The following is a 22494-nucleotide window of genomic DNA, read 5'->3' as shown; positions in this document are numbered from 1 at the left end:
TTTGCCCTTGCGCTTTGCTACTCTGCTGCTGAGTATGCATGCCCAGTGTGGAATACATCTCACCACGCTAAAACAGTGGATGTGGCTCTTAATGAGACATGCCGCATTGTCTGCACCCTACACCACTAGAGAAATTACACTGTCTAGCCGGTATTGCACCACCTGACATCTGCCGGGAAGTAGCAGCCAATAGTGAAAGGACCAAGGCAGTGACATCTCCTGCTCATCCCTTGTTTGGGTATCAGCAAGCACCCCAATGACTTAAATCAAGAAATAGTTTTCTAAGATCTACAGAGACACTCGCTGGAACACCTCAGCAAGTGAGAGTCCAAAAGTGGCAGGCTCAAACCCAGAACCTCAATCAATGGCTGATACCAAATGAGAGACTCCCCCCTGGGCACACAGAAATCTGGGCAACTTGGAAGGCGTTGAACAGATTGCGCTGTGGCACCCCGAGATGCAGAGCCAATCTTAAGAAATGGGGCCACAAAGTGGAATCCACAACATGCGAGTGCGGAGAAGAGCAAACCACTGACCACCTGCTGCAATGCAACCTGAGCCCTGCCACATGCACGATGAAGGACCTTCCTATAGTAACACCAGAGGCACTCCAAGTGGCCAGCTATTGGTCAAAGGACATTTAATCAACTACCAAGCTTGCAAACTTTGTGCTTTGTTTGTTTGTAAAAAAATTCAATACAACTGTTTGGTTTGCTCTTGACACGATAAATAAAATATGCTAAAACAGTGGATATGGCTCTTAATGAGACATGCCACATTATCACAGTATGTCTACGTCTTACGCCACTGGAGAAATTATACTTTTTAGCCAGTATTGCACCACCTAACATCCCTCGGGAAGTAGCAGCCAGCAATGAAAGGACCAAGGCAGTGACATCTCCACCCCATTCTCTGTTCGGATATTGTTCGGATTTAAGATGTTGGCCAACATGCCAACATCTTAAATTGAGAAACAGCTTCCTAATCTCCACAGAGAAAACCTGGAACCTCAATCAGTGGCTGATACTGGATGAGAAACTCCCTTCTGGGCACACAGAAGAGTGGGCGACCTGGAAGATTGGCTCTGCATCTCTGGCACCACGAGATGCAGAGCCAATCTGAGTGACATGCTGAAAGGGTCTTTGTTTGAAATTAGCAAAGCTAAGCAAGGGGCTTTGAGTGAAATTAGCAACAAAGGAGAAATGTACCCTTTCTCTAATAAAAAAAAGGAGCAACACGCAAGAAAATGTTTTAAAAACAAGAGATGACATGTAGAGGTCAAACAAAGTTTGGTTGTGGTTAAGCGCAAAGGTTGTGGTTAATTGCAAAGTCTGAAGGTGCAAGAAGGTACTTTCCATCAAGAGGTTGATGGGACAGGAAGAATAAAGGTCAAAGTACTTTCCATGACAAAAATGTTCTTGTTTACTTGAGATATAAAAAGGTTTACAAACACCGAGGGGGGCGCGGCAGTCTGTGAAAGCTCTTACAAAGATGCTGTCTGTTCACCTCATGCTGATCAGCTTGAATAAACAGTGTCTTACATGAACCTATTGGACTCTGGATTTTTTCGAAAGGGGACCCCGCACCCTAAACCCGTGATCCCTTACAATGCGACTATGAGAAGAGCAAACCACAGAGTATTTAGTATAATTTGCTCCTGACACGATAAAAAAGGGAAAAAACCCTCCCTCGCTCCATCTTTGTGAGATCAGAAGAGCAGCACCCACTCACCGCATCCAGAAGTTGACTCCAGACCCATGTTCTTAAAAGTGTCTTACCCTCCAAGAGCCAGATGCCATTCTCTCCAGCTGTTTGACAGGGGCGTCACGGTGGATGTCCACCCCACGCTGCTTCAGGAATCCTTCGAGAGCTTCAGGGAGGGACTGCATCCCACCCCGAAGGGACCACTGGCTCCAGCGCTCCTCCTTGGCCCTGCGGATGAGTGGGGAATCCAAGGGGGCACCTTTCCCTAAACATGGAGAGACAGAAATGACGGATCATCTCCCTTCTGGGTGGCTAACCTTGCCACTTGATATTGCACTGAATATGCACAGTTTTGTTCTGTTTACACCACTGGATCTGGTCCGCAAGCCTATGCTGGACAAATGGTAGCAATGATCAGTGGGCTCAGCCTGGTTCCGTGTAACCGGCTTCCTTTCGAATCCTTGATCCACGGTTATTCCAGGTGAAATTTGACCAAAGCAGAATATATGGGCACCATTACTTCTTTTTCTTTGGACACTAGACTCCTTTTATTGCAGCCCAAACTCTCACTGGCTTTTTGAGGTGATTCTAACAAGCTTCGGCCTACTCACTATCCTCAGAACGACACTATTTTGGCTCACTGACTCTAACAGGCTTCGGCCTATTCACTCTCCTCAGGACAACACTAGCTTTGGCTCACTGACTCTAACAGGCTTCGGCCTACTCACTCTCCTCAGGACGACACTAGCTTTGGCTCACTGACTCTAACAGGCTTCGGCCTATTCACTCTCCTCAGGACAACACTAGCTTTGCCTCACTGACTCTAACAGGCTTCGGCCTACTCACTCTCCTCAGGACGACACTAGCTTTGGCTCACTGACTCTAACAGGCTTCGGCCTATTCACTCTCCTCAGGACAACACTAGCTTTGGCTCACTGACTCTAACAGGCTTCGGCCTACTCACTCTCCTCAGGACACTAGCTTTGGCTCACTGACTCTAACAGGCTTTGGCCTACTCACTCTCCTCAGGACAACACTACCTTTGGCCCTGTTTCGACAGGCTCCGGCTTACTCACTCTCCTCAGGACAACACTAGCTTTGGCCCAGTGACTCTAACACGCTTCGGCCTACTCACTCTTCTCAGGATGACACTAGCTATGGCCTAGTGAATCTAACAAGATTCGGCCTACTCACTCTCCTTGGGACGACACTAGCTTTGGTCCAGTGACTCTAACATGCTTCGGCCTACTCACTCTCCTCAGGATGACACTAGCTTTGGCTCACTGACTCTAACAGGCTTTGGCCTACTCACTCTCCTCAGGACGATACTAGCTTTGGCCCAGTGACTCTAACAGGCTTCGGCCTACTCACACTCCTCAGGACAACACTAGCTTTGGCTCACTGACTCTAACATGCTTCAGCCTACTCAGGATGACACTAGTTAAGACCCACTGACTCAAAAAGGCTTCGGCCTACGCACTCTCCTTAGGACGAGGGTTCAGCCTACTCACTCTCCTCAGGACGACACTAGCTTTGGCCCAGTGACTCTAACAGGCTTCGGCCTACTCACTCTCCTCAGGACGACACTAGCTTTGGCCCACTGACTCTAACATGCTTCGGCCTACTCACTCTCCTTGGGACGACACTAGCTTTGGTCCAGTGACTCTAACATGCTTCGGCCTACTCACTCTCCTCAGGACGACACTAAAATGGAGCCAGAATCCTGAACTAGCTCAGTTCCTATCACATGGACCCTTCTTTCAGATGGGAGTTGGACTTCTTGTTACCCCTTCGGCCTCTCTGAAGAGTTACCTCCAGCCAAAGCCATGCCCAGGATGACGGAACGGTGTGTCCTCTCGGCCTGGAACAGTGCCGGGAAGCAGGAGCGCACACTCAGCGCCCGGCAGTCGCCAGCAAACACCCCGCGGCAGAGGCTGTCAATCACGATGTCCGCCATCTATGGAAGCCAAGGATGTAGTAGTCAAGCAGATGGAATCGCAATATCTTGCGAAAGGTTTTCATGGCCGGAATCACTGGTTTGCTGCAGGTTTTCCAGGCTGTCTGTCCATGTTCCAGAAGCATTCTCTCCTGACGTTTCACCCACATCTATGGCAGGCATCCTCAGAGGATGTGAGGTTTGATGGAAACTAGGCAAGTGGGGTTTATATATCTGTGGAATGTCCTGACAACTCCCAACCAAGGATTCCTCCAGGCAGGAAGCAGCCAGGTTTTGAAGCAGATAGGACATTCAATGCTAATCAAGATGGCAACATTCACACTGGCCTCAAGCAGACAAGAGTTCTTTCTCCGCAGATATATAAATATGCCCAATTGTGAACATTGGTGGAGTTTGGGGGAAATGGACCTTGACATTTGGGAGTTGTAGTTGCTGGGATTTATAGTTCACCTCCAATCAAAAAGCATTCTGAACTCCACCAATGATAGAATTGAACCAAACATGGCATGCAGAACTCCCATGATCAAGAGAAAATACTGGAAGGTTTTGCCTGGCCTTGACCTTGAATTTTGGAGTTGTAGTTCACCATATCCAGAAAGCACTGTGAACTCAAATAATGATGCATCTGGACCAAACTTGACACAAGTACTCAATATGCCCAAATGTGAACACTGGTGGAGTTTGGGGGAAATAGATCTTGACATTCAGGAGTTGTAGTTGCTGGGATTTATAGTTCACCGACAATCAAAAAGCATTCTGAACTCCACCAATGATGGAATTGAACCAAACTTGGCACACAGAACTCCCATGATTAAGAGAAAATACTGGAAGGTTTTGGTTGGCATTGACTTTGAATTCTGGAGTTGTAGTTCACCATATCCAGAAAGCACTGTGAACTCAAATAATGATGCATCTGAACCAAACTTGACACAAGTACTCAATATGCCCATGTGAACACTGGTGGAGTATGGGGGAAATAGACCTTGACATTTGGGAGTTGTAGTTGCTGGGATTTATAGTTCACCTACAATCAAAAAGCATTCTGAACTGCACCAATGATGGAACTGAACCAAACTTGGCACACAGAACTCCCATGACTAAGAGAAAATACTGGAAGGGTTTGGTTGGCATTGACCTTGAGTTTTGGAGTTGTAGTTCACCTATATCCAGAGAGCACTGTGAACTCAAACAATGATGCATCTGGACCAAACCTGGCACAAGTACTCAATATGGCCAAATGTGAACACTGGTGGAGTTTGGGGGAAATAGACCTTGACATTTGGGAGTTGTAGTTCACCTACAATCAAAGAGCATACAACCCCACCAACAATAGAATTGGGCCAAACTACCCATGCCACAGAACCCCCATGCCTTGCAGCTTCAAAGCCTTGCAGCTTCAAAGCCTGGCTGCTTCCTGCCTGGGGGAATCCTTTATTGGGAGGTATTTGTTTCCTGTCAAGACTTCCTCTATTTTCTGAGTGTTGCTCTTTATTTACAGTTATGATTTTACTAATTTACTGGCCAGTTAATGCTAATCAAGGTGACCAATTGCAATATTCACCCTTGCCTCCAACACACAAGAGATCTTTCTCCCACCCTGGACATTATTCCACAGATAGATAAACCCCGTTGCCTAGTTTCCAAAAGACCTCATAACCTCTGAGGACTCCTGCCATAGATGTGGGTGAAATGTCAGGAAAGAATGCTTCTGGAACATGGCCAGACAGCCCGGAAAACTCACAGCAACCCAATCACAGTATCATTTTTTTGTTTTATGACAGGTATTGCCAGCCAAAATGAGCCAAGTACAATGCTAAGGATGCGTGGCTTTCCGCTTTTACAATGGGCCACATCCTAGCTTTTTTGTGCACGTTTCAGAACTCTGATAAGGACGATATGTGAAACTATAGGGCGGAGCAACATGCTTTCGCTGCTTCATCCAGGCAGTGTTGGAAGATGATAAGGTTAGGAAACCAGGTTCCACCCTTGAAAACAACACAGAAAAATATGCACTGACCAACTTTTGAGGTGCCTGGGTGTCCACTTACAGAGACAAACAGCTCAGGAGACACCAATGGCCCTCCCTCCAATAATAATAATAATAATAATAATAATAATAATAATAATAATACTTTATTTGTACCCCGCTACCATCTCCCCAAGGGACTCAGTGCGGCTTACATGAGGCCGAGCCCACAAGACAACAATAAACAATAGCAAAAGTAATACAAAACAACTCATAAGCAAAAATAAGCAATAAACACTAACAGTAACAAGACAAATTTAAAAACCTATGGCTGGGCCAAATGTAATAATTAAAATTTTAAAAAAATAAATATAATGCTGGGCATGACAAGGTGACATGACATGAAACTGAGATAGAAGTTTTTGAAGAGGGATGAGTGTGCAGACAATCTTAAATCACTAATAAAGAGCGTTTAGGGACATATTGCTGGGAGTTTCCTTATTCTGGGAAGGCACACTGAAACAACCACGTTTTTAGGCTCCTCCTAAAGACTGACAGAGTTGGGGCTTGTCTAATGTCCTTGGGGAATGAATTCCAGAGTCGAGGGGCCACCACCGAGAAGGCTCTCTCCCTCGTCCCCGCCAATCACGCTTGTGAGCAGGGCCTCTCCAGATGATCGAAGAGATTGTGTGGGTTCGTACACAGAGATGCAGTCACGCAGGTAGGTGGGTCCCAAACCGTTCAGGGCTTTGTAGGTAAGCACCTGCACCTTGAATTGGGACCGGAAAATGAAAGGCAGCCAATGGAGCTCCTTAAACAGAAGGGTTGACCGCTCCCTGTAAGGAGCTCCAGTTAACAACCTGGCCGCCGCTCGTTCAACCAGTTGAAATTTCCGGGCCGTTTTCAAGGGTAGCCCCATGTAGAGTGCATTACAGTAGTCCAATATGGAGGTGACTAAGGTATGGACCACCCTGGACAGATCCGCCTTCACGAGGTACGGTCGCAGTTGGCGCACGAGTCTCAATTGTGCAAACGCCCTCCCGGCCACCGCCGACGCCTGAGCCTCAAGTGTAAGTGATGAGTCCAGGAGGACGCCCAGACTGCGGACCTGTGACTTCAGGGGGAGTGCAACCCCGTCCAGCACAGGTTGCCACCCTATACCCTGATTTGGTTTACGATCGACCAAGAGGACCTCTGCCTTGTCGGGATTAATCTTCAGCTTGTTCCTCCTCATCCAGACCACCACAGCAGCCAGGCACTCGTCCAGCACCCAACGGGCTTCCTTGGAATTAGGTGGAAAAGAGTAGTAGAGTTGCGTGTCATCTGCGTAGAGATGGCACCCAACTCCAAAACTCCGGATGACCTCTCCCAATGACATTGCAAGTTATAGAGAACGCCCTAAACAATGGCTTCAAACTACAAGAGAGGAGATTCAATCTGAACATGAGGAAGAACTTCCTGACTGTGAGAGCCGTTCAGCAGTGGAACTCTCTGCCCCGGAGTGTGGTGGAGGCTCCTTCTTTGGAAGCTTTTAAACAGAGGCTGGATGGTCATCTGTCAGGGGTGATTTGAATGCAATATTCCTGCTTCTTGGCAGAATGGGGTTGGACTGGATGGCCCATGAGGTCTCTTCCAACTCTTTGATTCTATGATTCTATGTAGAAGAGCCCTGCCAATGTCCTCCATCAACACCACATTGCCCACCACCAAGTGAAGGCTTTCATACAGGGACTATTTCCTCGACCACAAACATATCAGTCATTTTGACTTTCTCCATTGGTGTGGAATTTGCATAACCCCGCCCACTGCCTCTCCCTCAACCCTTTCCTATTTTTTTCTATGGCACACAGCAAACAGAGGAATTGATCCGCAACAGAACATACTACAGAGGTTTGGGGAGAATTTAACATGATTTATAAGAGTTGTAGGTCTTGGGATATATAGTTCACCTGCAATTTAAGAGCTGCACTCTGAACTCCACCAACGACGGACCTGGAACTAACCTGGCACACAAAATCCCCATGACCAACCAAACATACTGGAGGGATTTAGAGGAGCTGTAGTTCACAATGAACCAAAACAATGCATTCAGCCAAACTTGGCATGCATACCCGATAAGCCCAAATTTGAATACAGGTGGGTTTGAAGGGGAATTAGCCTGGACATGTTGGAGTTATAGATACTGGGATTTATAGTTTACTTGGAATCAAAGAGCACTCTAAACCAAAGATGGAATTGGACCAAACTTGGCACACATGACCAGAAAAAAATACTGGAGGTCTTTGGAGAATGTAATGAATGTAATGAAAGGTAGAGAAGCAAGGAAGGAGAGAAGGAAATAAAAAAGTGAAAGGAAAAAGAGAGGGAAGGAAGGAGAAAAGGAACGAAAGATAGGGAAGGAAGGATGTAACCCAAGAAGAAAGAAAGGGAGGAAAGAAACAGGTAGAGATGGAAGAAAAAAGAGAAATAGGGAAAGAAAAAGAGGAAAGGAAGGAAAAAGGGAAGGAAGGAGAGAAAGAGGGAGGGAAGGTTGGCCACAGCAACGCATGGCAGGTACAGCTATTCTATATAAATAAAAATGTAATGTTCATTTGTGGGATTAACAGAACTCAAAAACCACTAGATGAATCGACACCAAATTTGGACACTATACCCCTAACAGGCCAACGAGTGACCATCACCCATAAAAATGCTGAAAAAGAAGTGATTTCAAAAGCAAAAAAATCCCCACAAAAATACATTACAATGCATGCGCAAAACCACATATATACACAATCACACATACATACACATATACACACACACATACAAAACACATATACACAGTAAGAGAGAAGGAAGGAAGGCAGGAAGGAGAGGAAAGGAGAGGAGAGAAGAGAAGGAGGGAGAGAGGGAAAGAAGGAGAGAAAGAAGGAAAGAAAAAAAGGTAGAGGAGGAAGGAAGGAGAGAAGGAAATAAAAAAGTGAAAGAAGGAAGGAAAGAGAGAAGGAACGAAAGAAAGAAAGAGGGAGGGAAAAAGACAAGGAGAGATCGAACCAAAGAGCAAAGGAAGAGAGGAAAGAAAGAGCTGAAGAAGGAAGAAAGAAGAAGGAAAGAAGAAAAGGGAGGGAAGGAAGGAGAGAAAGGAAGAAGGAAAGAAAGAGAGATGGAAGGAAGGAAGGAGAGAAAGGAAGAAGGAAAGAAAGAGAAAGGGAAGGAAGGAGAGAAAGGAAGAAGGAAAGAAAGAGAGAGGGAAGGAAGGAAGGAAGGAAGGAGAGAAAGGAAGAAGGAAAGAAAGAGAGATGGAAGGAAGGAAGGAGAGAAAGGAAGAAGAAAAGAAAGAGGGAGGGAAGGAAGGAGAGACAGGAAGAAGGAAAGAAAGAGGGGGGGAGGAAGGAGAGACAGGAAGAAGGAAAGAAAGAGGAAGGGTAGGAAGGAGAGACAGGAAGGAGGAAAGAAAGAGAGACGGAAGGAAGGAAGGAGAGAAAGGAAGAAGAAAAGAAAGAGAAAGGGAAGGAAGGAGAGAAAGGAAGAAGGAAAGAAAGAGAGAGGGAAGGAGAGAAAGGAAGAAGGAAAGAAAGAGAGAGGGAAGGAAGGAAGGAAGGAAGGAAGGAAGGAAGGAAGGAAGAAGGAAAGAAAGAGAGAGGGAAGGAAGGAGAGAAAGGAAGAAGGAAAGAAAGAGAGAGGGAAGGAAGGAGAGAAAGGAAGAAGGAAAGAAAGAAAGAGGGAGGGAAGTAAGGAGAGAAAGGAAGAAGGAAAGGAAGAGGAAAGGAAGGAAGGAGAGAAAGGAAGAAGGAAAGAAAGAGAGAGGGAAGGAAGGAGAGAAAGGAAGAAGGAAAGAAGGTTGGGAGGGAAGGTTGGTCAGAGCAATGCGTAGTGGTACAGTTAGTAGTAGTAGTAGCAGTAATAATAATGATGATGATGATGATGATGATGGAGCCTCCCTCTCTGGAGGTTTTTATGCAGAGACTGGATGGCCATCTGTTGGGAGGGCTTTGATTGTGGCAGAGGTTGGACTGGATTCTTTTTAAAATACCAAGAGAATAATTAGGTAGGTACCTCCTGGCCGAAGCGACGATTCACAAAGGCATGGATGGTCTCATCAGGTTCGGAGCCTCGAGGAGCTACTATTTCTTTCAGGCCGCTCCAGAGCAGAGGACGGGTGAAAGGAGGCACAGTCCGGACAACGCCACTGGACCCCCGGCCCCAAAAAAGGGAAAAACAAAGAAACCGTTGTCACTACTAGATTAGAAAGAAGAGCTGCTCACAGTCATTTCTAGGGTTCCTGGGAATGTCACTTACCCAATGCTTGAAGGGAGTTTATGCAAAGCCCCTTGAACATAGAGGTAGCGGTTTTTGGAGGCTGGGTGGTCGCCTGGGACTGGAAGGACATCACTCTCGAGTCCAAGTTCAGAGACCTAGGAAGGAACAGCAATCCCATAATACTCAGCCTTTCACTAGATGGACACAATATTGAACAGGTCTCCAGCTTTAAATACCTGGGAGTATTCTATCACTGCACAGGAAACAAGAAAGTACATATGGATTACGTAGCAGAGGCAGCACAAAAGAGCTCATATGCTATCCTAAAGTTCCTCAAAACAGGAGGAGGCCACTACATACCAGCTGCACTTAAGCTCTTTGAGGCAAAATCCATAGCACAAATGATGTATGGAGCCCAACTTGGTCCCTTCACAAACTATGCCCCTCTGGAGCAAGTACAATCAAAATTTCTAAGATCGGCGACGCAGGTCCCCAGATGTGTCTCAAACGCCACCCTGCGATTAGAGACAGGCCTTGTGAGAGTGGAGGCGAGAGTGTGGACAGCCACCCTCAATTATTGGCTGCATCTGTCTTTCTCAACATGTGGCCTTGCCCCATTAACTCTGAGAGATGAATTTCAGTCTACATGGAATAAGGCAGTGGCAATCAAAATCGCAACTCTAGGCTTCTCTCAAGGACAACTGCTAGGTATGGGATGGGACCAAGCCAAGGATCTTATTAGACAACGGATCCTGGATACAGAGCGACAATCAGACTTAGCCTGCTCTCCAGCATTCACCATTAGCGAAGATAGCAGATATCTCATCGCTCCCATGCCTTACTTAGCTAACCTGGAGGTGCCTAAACACCGAAGAGCTTTCACTTTGGCAAGATGCCACGCCCTTCCATCGGCAGTACTGGAGGGGAGGTACCGGAAGACCCCTGCCCAGGAGAGACTATGCCCGTGTGAGTCTGGCTACATCGAAACCACTGAACATGTGCTCCTCCAATGTGTGTTCTATAGAGACATTAGAGCTAATTTCATCACTCCATGGCTTTTAAAACATCCAGGGCGCACTGAAAGATATTACACCTCCCTGTTGCTCTCGGACTCTTGCTCTGCAACAACCTACAGTGTTGCCAAGTTCTGTGCAGCAGCAATTAACATTAGACGGCTGATGACAGAGTCCACCAGGCAACTTCCTGCCGGGAATATAGATAGAATGGTTTGTAATAACTGAAATGCTGTAAATGCTCCCCTCTCATCCCTTTCATAGCTTCCCATATTTGCTATTAGCCGCCCCCTATTTTAGATTCATACATGCACTTTAAACTGTAAGTTTAGTCTGTTTTATCTTTTTAATTTGTCTCTTTTATAACATGTTTTTAATCTGCTTTTAATCTGCTTTTATACTTGATCTACTTGGGAACTGCGATTCCCTCCCTTGGGCACTGATGCCCCATTCTGTACTGTGCTGGTCAAAGACCGTAATAAATCATTGATTGATACTCAGCCTTTCATTTACACCAACCATTAACTGATTTGCATTTTGTGTCACTCTTCCTTTCCACAACACAGACATTCGATATATTAGGGCAGTGTTTCTCAACCTGGGGGTCGGGACTCCTTGGGGGGTCACCAAAGACCATCAGAAGACACAGTATTTTCTGTTGGTCATGAGGGTTCCATGTGGGAAGTTTGGTCCAATTCTATCGTTGGTGGGGTTCAGAATGCTCTGATTGTAGGTGAACTATACATCCCAGCAAATACAACACCAAAATGTCAAGGTCTATCTATTTCCCCCCAAACTGCACCAGTGTTCACATTGGGGCACACTGAGTATCCGTGCCAAGTTTGGTCCACATCCATCATTGCTTGAGTCCACGGTGCTCTCTGGATGTAGGTGAACTACAACTCCAAAACTCAAGGTCAGTGGTCACCAAACCCTTCCAGTATTTTCTCTTGATCATGGGAATTCCATGTGCCAAGTTTGGTTCAATTACATCATTGGTTCGGAATGCTCTTTGATTGTAGGTTAACTATAAATCCCAGGAACCATAACTCCCAAAATCAATTATCCCCCCCCCCAACCCCACCAGTATTCAAATATGTGCATATTGTATATTTATATCAAATACATCCTGCATATTTTTAAGATGATTCATAACAGTAGCAAAATTTTTAATTTCCATTCTTCTTCCGTTGGGTTTTCTTTCATCTTCCAATGTCTTGCAAATACAATTCTGCCTGCTGTTATCATATAGTTGAATAGGATGCCTTGATTCTTGTTCATATTCATATTTATTATCCCTAATAAATAGTATTCAGGTTTCAGTTGAAATTTTATTTTTAAAATTGTCTGGGTATTTTTATGAATTATTTCCCAATAATTCTTTGCAATTTTACACCCCCACCACATATGGAAGAAGGTTCCGGTTTGAGTGCCACATTTCCAACAGCGATCTTTAACATTTTTATAAAATTTTGCCAATTTTTGGTACATCATCTTGTATCAATTTTCTTGTAGATCAAAAGAATATGATCTTTTCTTCCACATTAGTTCCCATTCTTCCATTTTTATTGGTCTTCTAGTATGTGCAGCCCACTTTGTCATGCAGTCCTTGACCTGTTCTTGTTCCGTAGACCATTGAAACAAGATTTTATAAATTTTTGCTATTGTCTTCTTTTTTGTCAACAGTATTTTGTCCCATATTGTATCTTTTTCTGAGAAGGAGCCTTTTCCCATGTCCTTGCATGGGGAGCTGGAGCTGACAGGGAGCTCATCCACGTTCTCCCCAGATTTGAACCTCCGACCTGTCAGTCTTCAGTCCTGCCGGCCACCAGGGGCTCCAATAATAATAATAATAATAATAATAATAATACATAACTATTAATTATATATTATATTAAATATATTATATTATTATTAATATTCCCCTTTTAATTCCCCTTTTAGAAATTCATTTTATGTATGTTTTATGGAAATACATTTTAATATGTGTATTTGTGGAGTTTTGAGAATGTTTGAATTATTCTGTAACCTGCCTCGAGCCATGAGGAGAGGTAGTTAAGAAATTAGTCTAAAATAATAAAAATATATAATAATATATTTAATATAATATATAATAAAAATATAAAATAATAAAACTATAAAGAGGGAGCTAAGTATATTATTATGAGATTATTATTATTATTCTGCACTGGGCTGAACCTTCAAAGAAGGAGATAAGGGAGGCAGGGATATTATTGTGAGAATATTGTATTGTTGTTGTTGTTGTTATTATGCACTAGGCCGACCCCCCCCCCCCCCCAAAGGGAGCCAGATATATTGTTATGAGAATATTACTAATATTATGCACTGGGCTGCCCCCCAAAAAGGGAGATAGCAGAGGAAGGGATATTATTGTGAGAATATTGCATTATTATTATTGTTGTTGTTGTTGTTGTTATGCACTAGGCCGACCCCCCCCCCCCCCAAAGGGAGCCAGATATATTATTATGGGAATATTACTATTATTATGCACTGGACTGCCCCCCCAAAAGCGAGATAGCAGAAGAAGGGATATTATTGTGAGAATATTGCATTATTATTATTGTTGTTGTTGTTGTTATGCACTAGGCCGACCAACACCACCCCTCCAAAGGGAGCCAGATATATTATTATGAGAATATTACTATTATTATGCACTGGGCTGCCCCCCAAAAAGGGAGATAGCAGAGGAAGGGATATTATTGTGAGAATATTGCATTATTATTATTGTTGTTGTTGTTGTTGTTATGCACTAGGCCGACCACCCCCCCCCAAAGGGAGCCAGATATATTATTATGGGAATATTACTATTATTATGCACTGGACTGCCCCCCCAAAAGGGAGATAGCAGAGGAAGGGATATTATTGTGAGAATAGTGCATTATTATTATTATTATTATTATTATTATTATACACTAGGCCAGTGTTTCTCAACCTGGGGGTCGGGACCCCTGAGGGGGTCGCGAGGGGGTGTCAGAGGGGTCGCCAAAGACCATCAGAAAACACAGTATTTTCTGATAGTCATGGGGATTCCATGTGGGAAGTTTGAGCCAATTCTATTGTTGGTGGAGTTCAGAATGTTCTTTGATTGTAATGAACTATAAATCCCAGCAACTACAACTCCCAAATGTCATAGAATCATAGAATCAAAGAGTTGGAAGAGACCTCATGGGCCATCCAGTCCAACCCCATTCTGCCAAGAAGCAGGAATATTGCATTCAAATCACCCCTGACAAATGGCCATCCAGCCTCTGCTTAAAAGCTTCCAAAGAAGGAGCCTCCACCACACTCCAGGGCAGAGAGTTCCACTGCTGAACGGCTCTCACAGTCAGGAAGTTCTTCCTCATGTTCAGATGGAATCTCCTCTCTTGTAGTTTGAAGCCATTGTTCCGCGTCCTAGTCTCCAAGGAAGCAGAAAACAAGCTTGCTCCCTCCTCCCTGTGGCTTCCTCTCACATATTTATACATGGCTATCATATCTCCTCTCAGCCTTCTCTTCTTCAGGCTAAACATGCCCAGCTCCCTAAGCCGCTCCTCATAGGGCTTGTTCTCCAGACCCTTGATTATTTTAGTCGCCCTCCTCTGGACACATTCCAGCTTGTCAATATCTCTCTTGGATTGTGGTGCCCAGAATTGGACACAATATTCCAGATGTCAAGATCTATTTTCCCCGGACTCCACCAGTGTTCACATTTGGGCATATTGAGTATTCATGCCAAGTTTGGTCCAGATCCACCATTGCATGAGTCCACAGTGCTCTCTGGATATAGGTGAACTACAACTCCCAAACTCAAGGTCAATGCCTATCAAACCCTTCCAACGTTTTCCATTGGTCATGGGAGCCGAGTTTAGTTCAAATCCATCGCTGGTGGAGTTCGGAATGCTCTTTGATTATAAGTGAACTTTAAATCCTAGCAACTACAACTCCCAAATTACAAAACCAATCCTTGCCCAACCCCACTAGCATTCACATTTGGGTGTATTGGGTATTTGTGCCCAGTTTGGTCCAGTGAATGAAAATGCATCCTGCATATCAGATATTTACATTATGATTTATAACAGTAGTAAAATGACTGTTATAAAGTAGCAATGAAAACAATATTATGGTTGGGGGTCACCACAACATGGGGGACTGTATTAAGGGGTCACGCCATTAGGAAGGTTGAGAACCACTGCACTAGGCCAATATATATTTTAACACATATATTAAATTTAATTATTGTGTAATACTATATTAAATTATATTAGCTACATTAAATTGTTATGTAATGTTATTAAAATAGCCCAATCCCATTCTGACGCAAGCTGGCTGAATCGGCTGTCACGGCGGCATCTCCATTCCCTCTCTTCTCTTCTATAGGCCCAACATACCATAAGGAGGGTATTCTTGCCCACATTCCCAGCGGGCCGGACCCCTCTGGGGCCATGTTCAAAGACAGCTCCATCCTCTGTCCGCGTGGAACTGATCCAACCTCCCAAGCGGCTGCTGCTTTCCAGAAGGATGACCTAAAGAACAAGAAGACCTGAATGTGATCCAACAGGACAATGCGTAGGCTTTCCCCATCATTTCCTCTATTGCAGTGTTTCTCAACCTGGGCGTTGGGACTCGTGGGGGGTCACCAGGGGGGTTTCAGAGGGGTCACCAAAGACCATCAGAAAGCACATATATCTGATGGTCTTAGGAACCCTTTTGGTAGAGAAGGCTGAAGATCTCTCCACCTGCCCTTCTCTTCCTTTTTGGTGTTGGTGAACTACAACTCCCAGAATTCAAAACCAACGCCCACCTCAACCCCACCAGTATTCAATGTTGGACGTGTAGGTAGTGTACCAAGTATGGTGCAGATGCATTGTGGACTGGGTTCAGAATGCTCTTTGATTGTAGATGAACTATAAATCCCTGCAACTACAACTTCCAAAAGTTAAGGTCTATTTCTCCCCAAACTCCATCAGTGTTCACATATGGGCATATTGAGTATTCATGCTAAGTTTGGTCCAGATCCATCATTGTTTGAGTCCATAGTGCTCTCTGGATGTAGGTGAACTACAACTCCCAAACTCAAGGTCACTGCCCACCAAATCCTTCCAGTATTTTTTCTTGGTCATGGGAGTTTTCTGTGCCAAGTTTGGTTCAATTCCATCATTGGTGGAGTCCACAAAGCTCTTTAATTGTAAGTGAACTATAAATCCCAGCAACTCTAACGTCCAAATGTTAAGGTCTATTTCCCCCCAAACTCCACCAGTGTTCACATTTGGGCATATTAAGTATTCATGCTAAGTTTGGTCCAGATCCATCATTGTTTCAGTCCACAGTGCTCTCTGGATGTAGGTGAACTACAACTCCCAAACTCAAGGTCACTTCCCACCAAACCCTTCCAGTATTTTCTCTTGACCATGGGAGTTCTGTGTGCCAAGTTTGGTTCAATTTCATCATTGGTGGAGTCCACAATGCTCTTTACTTGTAGGTGAACTATAAATCCCTGCAACTACAACTTCCAAATGTTAAGGTCTATTTTCCCCCAAACTCCACCAGTATTCACATTTGGGCATATTGAGTATTCATGTTAAGTTTGGTCCAGATCCATCATTGTTTCAGTCCACAGTGCTCTCTGGATGTAGGTGAACTACAACTCCTAAACTCAAGGTCACTTCCCACCAGACCCTTCCAGTATTTTCTCTTGGTCATGGGAGTTCTCTATGCCAAGTTTGGTTCAATTCCATTGTTGGTGGAGTTCAGAATGCTCTTTGATTGTAGATGAACTATAAATCCCTGCAACTACAACTTCCAAATGTCAAGGTCTATTTTCCCCCAAACTCTTCCAGTGTTCACATTTGGGCATATTGAGTATTCATGCTAAGTTTGGTCCAGATCCATCATTGTTTGAGTCCATAGTGCTCTCTGGATGTAGGTGAACTACAACTCCCAAACTCAAGGTCACTTCCCACCAAACCCTTCCAGTATTTTCTCTTGGTCATGGGCATTCTCTGTGCCAAGTTTGGTTCATTTCCATCATTGGTGGAGTTCAGAATGCTCTTTAATTGTAGGTGAACTATAAATCCCAGCAACTACAACTCCCAAATGACAAATTCAATCTCCACCAGTATTCAAATTTGGGTATAATTGTGTGTTTGTTGAAAATACATCCTGCATATCAGATGTTTACATTATTTATTTATTTATTTATTTAAGGCATTTTTATGCCTCTGAGTCACCCCGAAGGGGACTCAGAGCGGCTTACAAGGTATATATTATATACAATATATTATATTATTAGCATAATACAATATCAGCATAAAACATTGAATATTGCACCATACCATTATATGGTAATATTATTAGTAATATTACATGTAATACAAATATATAATTATAATACCATATTATTATTAATAATAATACTTTATAATACTATAAATTCACAATTATTATTCTATTGCATTACATTATCTGTATATATATATATATAATAAAAGCAAATGCTTGTATGTATGTATGTATGTATGTATGTATGCGGAGGGCGGAAGTGTATGTGGCAGCTTTCTGATTGGTTCTCACTTTCACAGGCCACAGAGACTTGCACAAGTGACGGACCTGGACCAAACTTAGCATACATAACCCCCATGAAGCATTTTATGTCCTGGTGCGGTTTGGGAGTGGACAGACAACGGATAATGGGATTTGTAGTACTTTCAAACCCTTCGGTTCCCACAGACCACTGTGGTCCCCAACAAAGACCAATAAAGACCATCCTGGAGCAGTTTGGAGGAGGATGAACCACAGATGATGGGACTCGCAGTACCTTCACTAACTTCCTGAGAGCACTGCGAGCCATATAAATAACTGATAAAGACCAACCTTGAGACACAATTCCTGTCTCAAATAACCCGGGCAGCGCCGGGTCCCCAAGCTTTGTTGTTGTTGTTCATTCGTTCAGTCGTCTCCGACTCTTCGTGACCTCATGGACCAGCCTACGCCAGAACTCCCTGTCGGCCGTTACCACCCCCAGCTCCCTCAAGGTCAGTCCAGTCACTTCAAGGATGCCATCCATCCATCTTGCCCTTGGTCGGCCCCTCTTCCTTTTGCCTTCCACTTTCCCCAGCATAATTGTCTTCTCTAGGCTTTGCTGTCTCCTCATGATGTGGCCAAAGGACTTCAACTTTGTCTCTAGTATCTTTCTCTCCAGTGAGCAGTTGGGCTTTATTTCCTGGAGGATGGACTGGTTGGATCTTCTCGCAGTCCAAGGCACTCTCAGAACTTTCCTCCAACACCACAGCTCAAAAACATCGATCTTCCTTCGCTCAGCCTTCCCGAAGGTCCAGCTCTCACATCCGTAGGTGACTACAGGGAATACCATGGCTTTGACTAGGCAATGGATCTTGGTTGCCAGTCTGATGTCTCTACTCTTGACTATTTTATCGAGACTGGACATTGCTCTCCTCCCAAGAAGGAAGCGTCTTCTGATTTCCTGGCCACAATCTGCATCTGCAGTCATCTTTGCACCTAGAAATACAAACCCTGTCACGGCCTCCACATTTTCTCCCTCTATTTCCCAGTTGTCAATCATTCTTGTTGCCATAATCTTGGTTTTTTTGACGTTTAGCTGCAACCCGGCTTTTGCGCTTTCTTCTTTCACCTTGATTAGAAGGCTCCTCAGCTCCTCCTCGCTTTTGGCCATCAGAGTGGTGTCATCTGCATATCTGAGGTTGTTAATGTTTCTTCCAGCAATTTTCACCCCAGCTTTGCATTCATCCAGCCCCGCACATCCTCGCATGATGTGTTCTGCATACAAGTTAAAAAGGTTGGGTGAGAGGATGCAGCCTTGCCGTACGCCTTTCCCAATCTTGAACCAGTCTGTTGTTCCGTGGTCGGTTCTGACTGTGGCTACTTGGTCCTTGTACAGATTCCTCAGGAGAGAGGGAAGGGGGCTTGGGATGCCCATCCCACTAAGAACTTGCCACAATTTATTATGATCCACACAGTCAAAGGCCAAGCTAGTAATATTATAAATTACAATTATTCAACAATGGTAACTTTACAGTTCTGAAGTAGCAACGAAAATAATAAACTGTATTACGGGGTCGCGGCGTTAGGAAGGTTGAGAATCACTACTCTATTGGAAATTAATGGAGTCACCATGGCAGCTAAAGTGCTATCAAACTGCATTCAACCTGCAGTATAGATACACTGAGAGGAAAAGGGGCTCACCTTGGGCGCCTGGGGGCTCCTGGAGAGGTAGTAGCAGGCGGCCAAGCCACTGACCCCACCACCGAGGACGGCCACAGTCCGCTGCATGGGAAACCTGCAAGAAGCAGGGCAAAGAGAGAAATCACTGACTACATATTATTATTTACTTACTAGCCATCCCCTGCCAGGCGTTGCTGTGGCCCAGTCTGGTGATCTGGAAAATAATGTAAAGTGTTAGTTTCTAAGTATTGTCAAAGGTTTTCATGGCCAGAATCACTGGGTTGTTGTAGGTTTTTTCGGGCTATACGGACATGGTCTAGAGGCATTCTCTCCTGACGTTTCGCCTGCATCTATGGCAAGCATCCTCAGAGGTAGTGAGGTCTGTTGGAACGTGGAAAACGGGTTTATATATCTGTGGAATGACCAGGATGGGACAAAGGACTCTTGTCTGCTGGAGCTAGGTGTGAATGTTTCAACTGACCACCTTGATTAGCATATAATGGCCTGACAGTGCCTGGAGCAAACTTTTGTTGAGAGGTGATTAGATGTCCTTGTTTGTTTCCTCTCTATTGTTGTGCTGTTGTAATTTTAGCGTTTTTGTTGGTTTCTAATATTTTTAATTTATTTCTGCTTGTGGGTAAACAGTATTTCTTTCTGTTTCTTTGTCAAAAGAAGAAGGAAGGAAGAAAAAGGGAAGGAGAAAGTTATGACGGAAGGGAAGAAATAAAAGGGAAGGAAGGAGGGACGAAGGAAGGAGGGAAGAAAGAAAAAGATGGGAAAGAAAGGGAGGAAGAGACGGAAGAAGAAAAAAGGAAGGAGAAAGGTATGAGGGAAGGGAAGAAATAAAAGGGAAGAGAAAAGAAGGGAAGAAAGAAGGAGGGAAGAAAGAAAAATAAGGGAAAGAAAAGGAAAAAGAAGGGAAAGAAAGGGAGGAAGAGAAGAAAGAAGAAGGAAGGAAGAAAAAGGGAAGGAGAAAAGTATGAGGGAAGGGAAGAAATAAAAGAGAAGAGAAAGGAAGGGAAGAAAGAAAAAGAAGGGAAAGAAATGGAAAAAGAAGGGAAAGAAAGGATGAGAAGAAAGAAGAAGGAAGGAAGAAAAAGGGAGGGGGAAAGGTATGAGGGAAGGGAAGAAATAAGAGGGAAGAGAAAAGAAGGGAAGAAAGAAGGAGGGAAGAAAGAAAAAGAAGGGAAAGAAAGGAAGGAAGAGAAGAAAGAAGGAATAAGAAAGAAAAAGGGAAGGAGACAGGTATTAGGGAAGGGAAGAAATAAGAGGGAAGGGAAAGGAAGGGAAGAAAGAAGGGACGAAAGAAGGAGGAATGAAAGGAAAAGAAGGGAAAGAAAGGAAGGAAGAGAAGAAAGAAGAAGGAAGGAAGAAAAGCGGAAGGAGGAAAGTATGAGGGAAGGGAAGAAATAAAAGGGAAGGGAAAGGAAGAAAGAAGGGACGAAAGAAGGAGGGAAGAAAGAAAAAGATGGGAAAGAAAAGGAAAAAGAAGGGAAAGAATGGAAGAGAAGAAAGAAGAAAGGAAGAAGAAAAAAGGGAAAGAGAAAGATATGAGTGAAGGGAAAGGAAGAAATAAAATGGAAGAGAAAAGAAGGGACGAAGAAAGGAGGAAAGAAAGAAAAAGAAGGGAAAGAAAGGGAGGAAGAGAAGAAAGAAGAAGGAATGAAGAAAAACGGAAGGAGAAAGTTATTAGGGAAGGGAAGAAATAAGAGGGAAGAGAAAAGAAGGGACGAAAGAAGGAAGAAGAAAGAAAAAGAAGGGAAATAAAGGGAAAAATAAGGGAAAGGAAGGAAGAGAAGAAAGAAGGAAGAAGAAAGGAAAAAGGGGAAGGAGGAAGGTATGAGTGAAGGGAAAGGAAGAAATAAAATGGAAGAGAAAGGAAGGGAACAAAGCAGGGACGAAGGAAGGGGGGAAGAAAGAGAAAGAAGGGAAAGAAAGGGAGGAAAAGAAGAAAGAAGGAGGAAAGGGGGAAGGAGAAAGGTATGAGGGAAGAGAAGGGAAGAAATAAAAGGGAAGAGAAAAGGAGGGAAGAAAGAAGGAGGGAAGAAAGAAGGAGGGAAGAAAGAAAAATAAAGGAAAGAAAAGAAAAAAGAAGGGAAAGAAAGGGAGGAAGAGAAGAAAGAAGAAGGAAGGAAGAAAAAGGGAAGGAGAAAAGTATGAGGGAAGGGAAGAAATAAAAGAGAAAGGAAGGGAAGAAAGAAAAAGAAGGGAAAGAAAGGAAGGGAAGAAAGAAGAAGGAAGGAAGAAAAAGGGAAGGAGAAAAGTATGAGGGAAGGGAAGAAATAAAAGAGAAAGGAAGGGAAGAAAGAAGGGACGAAAGAAGGAGGGAAGAAAGAAAAAGAAGGGAAAGAAAGGGAAAAGGAGGAAGGAAAGAAAGAGACACAAATACTACTATTACTATTATATAATAATAATAATAATAATAATAATAATAATAATTTCTTACTTGCCTCTCCTCACAACTCCAGGCTGTCCACTTGGAAACACTCAGGCCAAAAACTACAGGTGAAATCCAAAGGCATCCAAACAGACTGTGTCCACTCTCTGAACAGATGCAGGAAGTGCTGGGCTATAAGCAGATCACGTGAGCGCCACAAGCCCCGCCCCCTTTCTCTGCTCTTTCTAACCATCCCAGTCCCTAGTTTGACACAAGCAAGTACTTCCTGCGCATGCGCTCCACCGCAGACCGCCCCGCCTGCCACAGAATTTAAAACCCCGCCCACTCCGGCTGTGATTGGCTACCGCTGCTGGTGACGTAACGTTCAGGCGCAAAGTGGAATGAGAGGGCGGAGCGAGACCTGCGATTGGTTACCCTCGGAGGTGACGTCATGTTCATGCTCAAAAATAGAGGAGGCAGAGCAAGATTAAAGGCAGTGCAGAGAAAGTCAACCACAGACCACCTATTACAATGCAAAGGACTCTTGTCTGCTGGAGCAGAAAGGAGGAAAACATGAAAATGAACAAAATCTGGGTACCAGTATTAAAAAAAACTCTAAAATTACAACAGCACAACAACAGAGAGGAAACAAACAAGGACATCTAATCACCTCTCAACAAAAGATTGCCCCAGGCACTGCCAGGCCATCAAATGCCAATCAAGGTGGTCAGTTGAAACATTCACACCTAGCTCCAGCAGACAAGAGTCCTTTGTCCCACCCTGGTCATTCCACAGATATATAAACCAATTTTCCTACTTCCAACAGACCTCACTACCTCTGAGGATGCTTGCCATAGATGCAGGCGAAACGTCAGGAGAGAATGCCTCTAGAACATGACCATACAGCCCGAAAAAACCTACAACAACCCACTATTACAATGCAGTTTGAGCCCTGCCACATGCACAATACAGGCCCTTCTTATTGAGGCACTCCAAGTGGGCAGCTTCTGCTCAAAGGACATTAAATAGAATACCA

General features: G+C 44.2%; 1 protein-coding gene across 2 annotated transcripts in view; it reads right to left on the bottom strand.

Moving 5' to 3' along the window:
• Window positions 1-21701, bottom strand: part of PPOX (protoporphyrinogen oxidase) — a 33059-nt gene extending 11358 nt beyond the window's left edge. The window contains exons 1-7 of one of the 2 annotated variants that reach the window (XM_067472450.1): window positions 21528-21701; window positions 19103-19196; window positions 15271-15405; window positions 9909-10024; window positions 9666-9798; window positions 3517-3661; window positions 1779-1969 (exon numbers count right to left, since the gene is read on the bottom strand). In XM_067472450.1, the coding sequence (XP_067328551.1) occupies window positions 1779-1969; window positions 3517-3661; window positions 9666-9798; window positions 9909-10024; window positions 15271-15405; window positions 19103-19189 (807 nt within the window). In that variant the 5' untranslated portion in view covers window positions 19190-19196; window positions 21528-21701. The remainder of the gene's footprint in view (window positions 1-1778; window positions 1970-3516; window positions 3662-9665; window positions 9799-9908; window positions 10025-15270; window positions 15406-19102; window positions 19197-21527) is intronic. The other variant, XM_067472449.1, reaches the window with a different exon arrangement.
• Window positions 21702-22494: the final 793 nt, after the last annotated feature.

Source organism: Anolis sagrei, chromosome 12 (assembly GCF_037176765.1).
Source record: "Anolis sagrei isolate rAnoSag1 chromosome 12, rAnoSag1.mat, whole genome shotgun sequence".
Classification (NCBI taxonomy): Eukaryota; Metazoa; Chordata; class Lepidosauria; order Squamata; family Dactyloidae; genus Anolis; species Anolis sagrei.
This window is presented reverse-complemented; position numbering and strand designations above follow the sequence as displayed.